General features: G+C 39.2%; 1 protein-coding gene across 1 annotated transcript; it reads left to right on the forward strand.

Moving 5' to 3' along the window:
- Positions 1 to 7,566: 7,566 nt before the first annotated feature.
- On the forward strand, positions 7,567 to 11,256 carry trmt12 (tRNA methyltransferase 12 homolog). Its single transcript, XM_048231682.1, has 7 exons — positions 7,567 to 7,747; positions 8,044 to 8,212; positions 8,577 to 8,772; positions 8,942 to 9,089; positions 9,425 to 9,534; positions 9,659 to 9,816; positions 10,407 to 11,256. Exons 1-7 carry the CDS (start codon positions 7,695 to 7,697, stop codon positions 10,833 to 10,835), a joined length of 1,263 nt encoding a protein of 420 aa, XP_048087639.1. The 5' UTR covers positions 7,567 to 7,694; the 3' UTR covers positions 10,836 to 11,256.
- The last annotated feature ends 1 nt before the right edge of the window (position 11,257 follows it).

The raw sequence follows: 11,257 nt of genomic DNA on the forward strand, positions 1-11,257 counted from the left end.
TTTGCAGCTATTGCATTTCTGTACAGGTCTCGCAACAATTTTTACACCAAACTGCATGACTAAAAATTAGCCTATTGTAATTGGCAACATTGTTATACCCTTCCAAATATGTTACTAAAGGCGTTTGCTACCTGCAAGTCATAACATTACAAATGATAGTGACCTATCTTTGCTTGATGGCACATTAAAGCTGGTTTCACAGAAGGCATATTTCTGTTGGATATGATATACCATAGGTCATGCGGAGCCCAGTTGAATTGAACATAATAATCCATGTTGAATGGATGTCAGTGGAAATCTCACTGATGCATGGCCACATTGGACCAGCCAGGATGAGGAGGGTAAAAAGAAGAGGCCCGTTCATCCTCCTCTTGCTCTCCTCCCACCGAGGATGGAACTACCGGAGGCTGGTAACCTCCATCTTTGCATCTTCACCAGGGACTCTTTCTATTTAAATCTGCTCTGGAAGTCCATGGGTAATTTATGATTTGTCAGAGCCTGCCAAGGATGAGCAGTAAAACTGCAGCTTATCACATCCCCCTGTGTGCTACACACAACTGCTTACTGAATTACATGCAGTCAGACACTCCTGGGAGATTCTATTCTGAATGGCAGGTTGCTGGTGTTTTTGTTGCTTGTTATCTAAACTGAGCAGTTAGATTTACTTACACAGACACAAAGCATATGTTATCAAGACTGAGGATGTAGAAGATGCATGGATTTCTTTTTACCTGCATTATTTTGAATTCATTTATTTATTTGCAGATTATAAATATGATTAACTTGGCATCAAAATTGCTTGGGTTGCTTGACTTCAATCTGAGTCTACCAATAATGCTGCATTGCTGAAAATACAGAAGAAAAAAAAAAACAGTTAACAGTTAACAGCTAAATCTACGTCCTTGAAAAAAAAAAAAAACAGAGAAAACCTCATCATATCCCTTTCTGTTACGCCTGCATTTTAATCGCTAGGGGCACACAGAGGCATAACACATTGATTTAAACTTAAGAGCAAAAGCAATGCACTTTATTGTTATGCCACTGAGTGTCAAACATATTTTTCATCAGAAAGAAATGTGCAAAACCAAACTGTGATGCATTATTAAATCATAACTGTATGTTCTAGTTTGTTTTCATTTTTGCATCCACTGCATCAATCTCCTATAACACTCCTGTCACCCCATTCTTGTCTTTGCGAAGTGAATGGGAATTGGGAATGTTACACCTCATTCTATAGGTCTAGGCTTTCCATCTGAGGACGTATCATGTCCAGCTCTGTATATGATTCTGTCCCTTGAAATAAGAATGTCAGGGTCCACTGCTCTGTAGTGACACCTACTGGATCCAAAAAAACTCTGCAAATGGAGTATTTTCTTGCATCCAGGCAAGTATCTGCACACTGCAGCCAAGGGCATACCTGCTCATCTGTGGAGCACGGTGGGGCTTTAAGTATGTAAGACATCCCTGTAAAAGCCGCTTTCTTGTCTACTTAAATCCAATCAATGGAGGCTGCAAGCTAGTGTGTGGTGAGTGTTCTGGCGCATAATGGCTGCCGTGCATCACACAGGTGGGTGCTACACTATCTTCAATAACCTCCTGAAGACCCAACTCTTTCGAGGGTACCTCCTCTGCTAGCACTACAAACAATTGGGCATGCTTAATCTAGCAGTGAACGGTTATCCCATTCTATGCGAGTAGTACTTATTGCTACACTAACATGTCCTAGTCACACTGTACCTTTATTGTTCCCTTTTTTGTCGCTTTGGATAAAAATGTCACAATACATGACCTTGCATATGATACAATTTGGTATTGCAGGAGCCAAAATTTATATATTTTTAATTATTTATATATTTAAGGGAAGTGTTCATGAGTGTGTGAAAAATGACATTGATTTATGGTATAATATTTAACTGTATAGTTGGTAGTTTCTGATTTCAATCTCTTTTCATCTAACAAAACCCATATGTGTCAGATTTTTTTTTTAATAAATGGCCACCAAATCTGAGGCCTCTACGATTCTAAATCTGATCAGACCCCCTTTGTGATTTGTGTGTGTGTGTGTTAAATAAAAATGGTTAATTTATCACTTCATTGTATGGGCCACGACCTGGGAACATACAGTCCAAATTTGGTGAGTTTCTGATCATTACTTCCAAAGATATATGTGACAAAGCAAATAATGTAACTATTGTATTGTAATTAATACAATAATTAATGTAATTATTGTATTCTAATTAATAAAATAATTGGGTGGAGGTATCTTTAAAAACTAGGCCATTTGGCCCTGGACTAATAGGGTATTCTATTTGTCCATTCTATTGGCTCCATTCTATTTTGAAGACTTGTGCTGGCCACACAAGTCTAATTTAAGGCTCTCACAAATAAATAGTATGGCTATATTTTATATATTGTACATTTTCTGAATCATCAGAGTGCCTTGAGTATTGAAGTTGTTGAGTTTTGTGTCCCTGGTGTTCTTTCAAGCCACAGGGATAAAAGAAAGCATACAGTTTAGGAAATTGTGAGAAAATGTGTGTTATTTCTGGTTTAAAGAAGTCATGTGGTGCCTGTGTTTGTCAGACAGATTCAGCACTGGGCTTAAATGAAAGCCTAAAAGGTCCCCTTTCCAATGATACCAAGCACCATATTATAGAATATTGACAATATCCCTACCATGAGCACAAACAAGATATACACCAGATTTTAAAAACGGAATTTATCTTAGGGGGTTAGTAACTTCATGAGCTGAAAAAATTGATGATTTCGCTACCACCCCTGCACTGCTATCGTGATTTTTCTAGTACTAGGGCTGTATACCTTGCCAAAAAACAATGATAGCATTTGTCCCCCCGATGATACCGATCAACCCCCCTGGCTCATGGACTAAAAGGCCCCCTAGTGTCCCCACTCACAGACTTTGAGGCACACTCCTGCTAAGTTTGCGAGAGCTTAGGGCTGTCCCAGAGTCAAATTGTTTTTGGTGTCGTCAATTTAACTTCATATGTCACAGGTGCCATCCCATTCCTGTTGATGGGAGAGGGATTCAGTTGAGATCAAACCAAGTGACTTAATAAACCCAATACAATAAATGCATAAATGACTTCCAGGGGTGAGAAAGATACTACCTATCAATTATCAGGTCACAGGTAATTATCAGTATCAGATAATAATAATAATTATCAGAGCATCATTTTTTATTCTATCCAATCAAACTACATCCAGGAAATGTCCTTTCCTCTGCCAGCTAATTCACTGATTAATGTAATAAGCTTGCACTGTAAGTAATTATGACTAAATGTAAGATAACTAACTGTGTCTTATAGATTCCCACTTGTATACCAATAAATACCATCAGTGAATGTCACATTTCTTCTGGATTCAGCCCTCACCCTGTAAAACAAAGATGATAATATGAAATATTCTAATAATTTATTAATTTATTATTAATAATGACAATCACTCAAAACTGTTTTTATAATTTACTCATATACAATATCATAAAACACATTTACCCTCAAATGACCTTCCTGTAACTATTAAACAAAGTTCCTTCAGTGCAGATTCGGAGGCCATATTCCTGAACAATACTATTCTAGAACTAGATGTACCGCATAGCGGTACAAAATATGACCGCCGCTCAGTCCTGTACATCCGTTCCGCGAAAATAAATCACACTTCAATTTGTCTCCATATTTTACTCCATCCCCCACTCTTGAAACTTTTGTGTATGCTTGTTTGGCATGCCTGAGTGTGTGTGTGCGGCTGCACAGAAAGTACCCTACTGGTGCTGAAAAGGTGAATAGATTGTAGAATAGCCAAAGAAGATGTAGAATTGTTATAAAACCTTTAAAATCTCTAAACAATCACAAGTAGGGCAGTTCATCACAGTTCATCCATTGCAACTGGATTGATGAAAGGTCACTTACACCTGTAGGCTACATTGTATTTGGGAAAAGCAAAAGGTATCAGCATAATGTTATTTATTTATTTATTTTTTATGTATTTATAAACAAAAACATCTCTGTCAGTTCCATGCCGTTTTCAACAGCTATCAAAAACAAAGGTCATTTTGGATGGATGGTTTTTTTTTGTGAATGTTTCTTCTTCTACATAAGATTTTAGTCATCTTTAGTTCATGTAATACTTTATTGTCAATGCACAAATTAAGTAACAGTAGTCTGAAAGCGTTATTGTTAATGCACAAATTAAGTAACAGTAGCCTAGTCTGAAGCGAAGTGCTGTTTTACATCTAACCAGTGGTGCAAATAACTGACATGTCCAAATGGGCCTTGATGAAATCATTAAGCTAGACTGTTCATACACATTTTAAGCAGACCAAGCGTTGAAGAGCTTTTGTCCGTTATTGTTAGTGCAAATATAGGCTGATTCATGTTCCCTTGCATTGTTTAACTGAGGTCCATGGCTAGTCTGGCTTTCATCAGACCAAGCTCAATCTTTTAAGAAATCAAAAAATAAATAGCGGGCAGATCAGGCTGGGTTCACCCAGCCTAGTCCATAGGCACCCGATATTGTTTAATTTTCCGATTGAGATATACGCTCTGGCTATTCTAAATGCAAAATGCATCAGGGAGTTATGACAAAGCGGTAACTAACAAACTAGATCCTAATAGAAAGTTGTTAGCTTCCCTAAGCTACAGGTAGGATTATAAGGTAGGCCTATTGACAACATAAATTGTCAATAGGCTATGCTGGCGACACAAATAAAATCTCCTTTGGAAACCAATGGCTTACGCCTTACAGTATCAAGCGGACTTAAACTGTCATATCGTGGCGAAAAGTTGTAATAACATTCACGCAGCTCCATGAGTCAATGAAAGCGCAAATGAAGTAGCCACTTCTAAATGGGACCTACTACACAGTAGCTTAAGGTGTTTTGCTAAAACAGCCATAATGAAATGAAGGTGTCATTGTTTGGATACTTCACACACACGTGCTTTTAATTTCACAGACTACAACTACCAAGCTGTAATCAAAGCACATCGATTCCCCTCTCACACCCTGCACGCACTTAAAACAAAATAAACAGGCGTCTCAGTCTCACGCATGTATAGGCAAAACTGCATCAGACCGGTGTAACGTTGGTAAATCTTCCATTGCACAGAATGATTTTTGTAGCACGTGCAATAAATGACAGTCGAAAGATACAAACAGTGCTGCTATACATTTTGCTTGGTATAACCGCATTTATAGTTTTCTACAAATGCAATAAATCAAATGCCTCCATCACTCAACCAACGCTTAACGGTAACATTACCTAGGTCCTTATTGATATTACAAGATTAACATTACCTGCAGTAAAAACCAAGCATGTCCGATAAACATCCTCAGATTTATTTAGGCTTCAAGAAGAAATGGGAATTACACTTCATGTGAACATCGTCCTATCCTTATTAGATGTTAAGCTGCGGTAAATTACAGTCCTTGTATGAAGTCCATTGTTTTTTCCAACCCCTTTTAACTTCCAACAAAATTACGTCTCACTGCAACGATCGCCATCTAGTGGACAAGCGACTACTTCTCGCCAATACTGAAAATGCAGCCATGATGATGATGATGAATATTTATTTTGGCTTTCTTTTTAATCCTACTGATTTTCATTTTTTACCGGGGAATCACAAATGAGTGATTATGAGCCAGGTTTATGTGGGCCCTTGAGACCAACATACCATAAAAGATTCACAGAGAACTGTGTCTGCCCTACCCTCCTTTCGGGGGTCCAGTCCAGCGGGGGCTGCAGATGAAAACGAAAAATGACGGTTCCATGCTATCCATATGGGGTACATGCTCACCAAGTTTTGTGTACCCCGGTCTTTCAGTGTCCGGGAATCCTTGTTGGTGTCACGTCACTAAATGTACACATAAATTATTTTATTGTAAGGCCCCCATGAACGAAAGTACACAAAACGTGGCATGCATTCAGAGGGTGTCATAATGATCCTACACTTTTAATTTTGTGCAGTTTTGACCTTGTCAGCCAGAGATATTGAGATGAAAAACACCTAATTTTATGCTTTTAATTTTTTTAACTAGGTGGCGCTATACATGAAATAAGTGGTAATGGGATGGGTTGACATGCCCCTTAAGACCAACATACAAAAAAGGTGGACCTCCTAGGCCCTACGGTTCTCGAGATATTCACAGAAAACTGTCTCCGGCCACCTACAGGCCAGTTGGTGTATAGTAACATAAATTAATTTATTGTGTGGCCCCCATGAACGGAATTCCACAAAACTTGGCGTGCATACAGAGGGTGTCATAATGATCCTACACTTCCAATTTTGTGCAGTTTTGACTATGTTAGGTCACAGATACCTTCAATTACACCACCTCATTTTTTACTTTTTTTTGTGTTTAACTAGGTGGCGCTATACATGAAATGAGTGGTTATGGAATGCGTTGACATGGCCCCTTGAGATCAACATACAAAAAAATAATGGTCCTCCTAAACCTTACGGTTCTCGAGATATTCACAGAAAACTGTGTCTGCCCTACCCTCCTTTCGGGGGGTGCAGTCCAGCGTGGGGGCTACAGATCAAAACGAAAAACGATGGTTCCATGCTATCCATATGGGGTTACATGCCCACCAAGTTTTGTCTACCCCGGTCTTTCAGTGTCCCGGGAATCATTGACGGAAATTTGGACATGCGAAAAAAAAAAAAAAAAATCTGACTAAACCTATATGACCGCCGCTTCGCTGCGCGGCGGTCATAATAACACATTTGTAGACTTGTTCATACTGTGGCATTACATAAAAGCTCATTCCTTATGCACCTAGAGAGGCCTACGATGCATTGACATCATGCCATTTTGTTGTTTTTTTTTTGTCATTATTTCTGCACCGGTGAGACTTACATAAGTTATTTATCTGGTAGGGAACAGGATATACGTAATTTCATGAATTTATTAAAAACTCTCTTCTTCCTGAACATGTACTTTTTAAGCATACTTGAGTTTGTTGTGTGTGCTGGGATTTGGTGATGATTGTTGGGGTGGGAACACGCTGTAATTTCCCCCTACAATATTCATTTCCCCCTCATTTGTCTAGCACTAACCACCTTTTACCATTTTCTTGTTAACAAGCTTCAAATATATTACTCTCAATCATGAAGTTAGATTTTAGCCGAGAATTTACTCTGAGAATATGTAGGCTAGCATGTAACATTCCCATGATTGGTACAATATATAAAACACGCAACAATGTAACATATAATTGGCAAGTAACCCAACTCCGACTTAGGTCTATCGGGTAGGCTACTGCTTAATGTACGTTGTCGTTATTATCCCACCTCTTACATTTATCTACTGCCAAAATAAATCGAGGAATTTTGATGTCGTATGCAATGTCTCCGCCTAGTGAGGAAAACCGCAATAAAAGGTCCAATGTTCCTAATCTAGCTTGCATAAATTGATGAAATTGTGACCAAAATATGAAAAAAAATCTGAGAAGAAAATTGAAGCAGCGTGCCAGTTGAGACTAAAAAGTTCTCATTCGATATAAACCCCACGTGTGCAGCACTGTTTATGTTCCGGGTTTAGGTGCTACAGAAACAGTGGTTCTCCTAGCTCAGGAGGACGTTGCTGAAACTACGACCACTCATTGTCTGTAGAATGGAATTCGTGTTTTTTTTTTTGTCATCATTGGTGTTATGCATATTAATTTAAAGTAGAAAATGAAAATGGTCCCTTCGTTGAAAGTTCCTCAAAGATACGGCCAGCTTTGCAGGTCAGTAACTCAGTCAGCCCATCCATTTAGCTATGCTAGTCAGGCTAACTGCGGTTGTTTTACCGTTACTTGCTTAAACGTTTTACAATACAAAGGTTATACCTGGGTATGTGAATTCCTCTGACAAGATAGAGCAAAGTGGGCGAATTTCCAGACGTGCAGGACAATAGCCGTTTCGTATAGACCTATTCCAATGCAAGTTAGCCGAGCTCAAACCAGCTGCTGGAAGGTTTACCAGTAAAATGAAGGAAGGGGCTAAAGAGAGAATAATTCAGTTGTTCATGTCCTCCTTGTAGAAAACACTTGCAGAGTAAAGGTGCCTTGGACCTGAGATACAGCATACAGAAGCACTCGGATGGAACAGTGACCTTGCCAATCGTGCCATCCTCATTGCCACAGCTGGATCTATCAACTCTTCAGTGCAGTGTGGCCCACGGTAGCATGTGTGAAATTGTGCAAATCCAGGTGGGCCGATGCAGCGGTATCTAATTAAGCACTTCATTAGATTGTCCATGTTTAATTAGCCCATCACCGTGGATGGAAACGCACGCAGATGCGAATTTTCTTCATTTTAATGAATGCGCGAATTAAATGAATGGAAACCCAATTAGTGTAATTTTAAACTATTTTTAAACCAATATAACTCTGACATTGTCACCAACCTCATATACATTTTGCAACTAAAATTGTATAATAAATTGAATAATTGAAGCATAATTTAAATCAATTTAGGCTACATGTGCATTGTTTACTTTGTACATCTCAGTTGTGGAATATGAAGTTCAAGATCTTTTCATTGTGTTGTGTTTGTGTTGCTATTTCCTGACAGGCCCAGCCATCCAAGAAGGAAAAAGCAAAGTGTTGTAGTGAGAAACTTGTTGAGGCTCTACAGGATCAGCTGTCATCTCATGGAGTCCGCTGGAATGAGGATCTGAAGAGTGACCTACCTCAAAGCTGGCAGCGCCATGGAGATTTGGTTGTTATCGGAGAAAACTGCTTCACTCTACCTGCATGGAAAAATATAGGTGAGTCAAAGTTCAGAGTTTTAACTTGGGCCTATACATAATCTTACTTTTAACCTTTTGTCCCTTCACATCAACCTTGATGATAATGTGTTTATTTTAGTAGCTAGTTTGATTCTGGTGTGATTTGTTGTATGCAGATTCTTTCTATTTGAATTTTTGTTTACTGTAGGAATAGAGTTGTGGTCTACAGTTGCTCATGGCCTGGGTGCAAAGCGCCTGGCACAAATTAAACAGATCTCAAAGGATTGCTTCAGAACTCCACTAGTGATCATGTTGCTGGGAGACAGCCATGTTACACATGTGGACAATAAGATAAGGTAAAACTACCTTTTTTCCTATCTGAACTACTTAATGTTCAAAACCAAGAATAGATGTCTCAGTTCAGTTCACACAGAGATATAGACTCTGATTTTCTATTTCACAGATAAGCAAGAGGTGCTTACTTAAAAAAAAAAATAGGAGAGAGATACGTGGACATTTATTGTACGTTGATCCGGTCACCCAAATTTATTTCTAATGTACTGTACCTCAGATTTTCGGAATTCTAATCCAATGATAATTACATTTTCAGACTACAACAAGGTCAAAACGCTAGTGTTATGTAAGATATTAATTTATTTATAACATTGGTCTAAACTCCTTTATATTTCAGGTATGAGTTTGACATTACCAAGTGTATGTTCTCATTTGGGAATATCACTGAGAAACTGAGAATAGCCTCTTTCAACTGCAGCGGAGAAACTGTTGTGGATCTGTATGCAGGTAACACATTATAGCCACATGGTGTTGAACGGTGCTTTTAATCAGCTTGAAATTGTGTTTGTTTTTGCATTGGCTCTGGTGCTTAATGCTTTAACTGACATGATCTTCTCACTCACTTCTACAGGTATTGGATATTTCACCCTTCCCTACCTGGTGCACGCAGGTGCTGCTCACGTCCATGCGTGTGAGTGGAACCCAGATGCTGTGAAAGCTCTGAAGAGGAACCTGCAGTTAAACAAAGTGTCAGACCGCTGTACCGTCCACCAGGGAGATAACAGAAAAGTAAAACATTTTTACAACAGTCGTCAACAGTTTTAATTATGAAATACATTTACATTAACATAAATTTACCTTTCAGATGCTTTCCCCCCCAAGGGATTTACAGTGCACTTTATTTCTATCACTTTATAGTCTTCCTTGGAAATACAATCCATGAACTTGTTATTTATTTGCATCTTGCCTTTCCAGTTTAGTTATTGCGGCTGATAAATATCTTTTGATAAGCTCTTTCCACTGTAATTTTATAAGCTCTTTCCACTGTAATTTTCATAAAGCAGTATGCCCATTGGTGGTGAATGTTGTCAAGGGAAGGTTTCCCTTTGAGTGTTAGTTACCTTGGGCTCCATGTTTTCATGTTGAGTGTTTGATGATTAGTTAATTTGCCATTTTCATCTAATTTGAAAAGAAAATATATTGCAAAGTAGTATCATTGTCATCGCAAATATCAGAAATGTCTTTTTGTAATGTCCTAATAAGTCAGAAAAGGCACTATGGCAAATTTCTGATCGCAAAAAGATTGTAAGTCATGGCCACATCATGATTGAGATCTAACCTAAAAGCTGACAGGCCATGTCATCACTGTCCTCCTGCAGCTCCCCCTGGAGGACCTAGCAGACCGGGTTAATCTGGGCCTCATCCCCAGCTCAGAGGAGGGCTGGCCCGTGGCTTGCCGTCTGCTGAGGAGAGACACGGGTGGTGTCCTGCACATCCACCAGAATGTCAGCTCGGCAGTGCCCAGCACAGACACCAGGCGTCAAGCTGCTCTGCCCGCCGCAGATGAACAAATCGCCGCTGAGGGGGAGAACAAGACACGGGTTTCGCTGAACGCTCCCCGGGGCAGCCACAGAGACAGAGAAGCATGGAGGACCTGGGCAGAGGACACAGCCACACGGTGTGCTAAACTATTGACAGACTTGGCTAGAGGGGCGTGGAGGACTCATATTATGCACATTGAGCATGTGAAGTCCTATGCCCCACATATCCATCATATAGTGCTTGATTTAGAATGTACACCACTGTGACATGCTCGTTTTTCTGTATCTGCACACTTACTATATGTCTAATTGCAACCATGTGTGATGTCTCAAGTAATTTCAGGAGTCATATCTGTATGTTTATGCTTATACCACTCAGAACTGCAGTTTTACTTATGTTAAAGGCACAGTCAGGGATTTCGCGTTTGTTTGTATTTATGTTTTTGTTTAGATTCGTTAGCAGATGCTTTTTTGCAAAAACAGTGTCATACAGTGCAGAATGGGCAGCTAGCGGTTGTTAGGAGATTTTTGTTTGCTGAATGTGTAGACCTACTAGCAATTCTATGATATATGTTGTGGATTACTATCCTCTTATAAAATCAAAACACAACCAAAACAAAATAGCAATGGTAAATAGGCCTACCTAGTTCAAATAAATGTTATACTTCATGCCACTGACAGAAAATAAT

Source organism: Alosa alosa, chromosome 21, assembly GCF_017589495.1.
Source record: "Alosa alosa isolate M-15738 ecotype Scorff River chromosome 21, AALO_Geno_1.1, whole genome shotgun sequence".
Taxonomy (NCBI): domain Eukaryota; kingdom Metazoa; phylum Chordata; class Actinopteri; order Clupeiformes; family Clupeidae; genus Alosa; species Alosa alosa.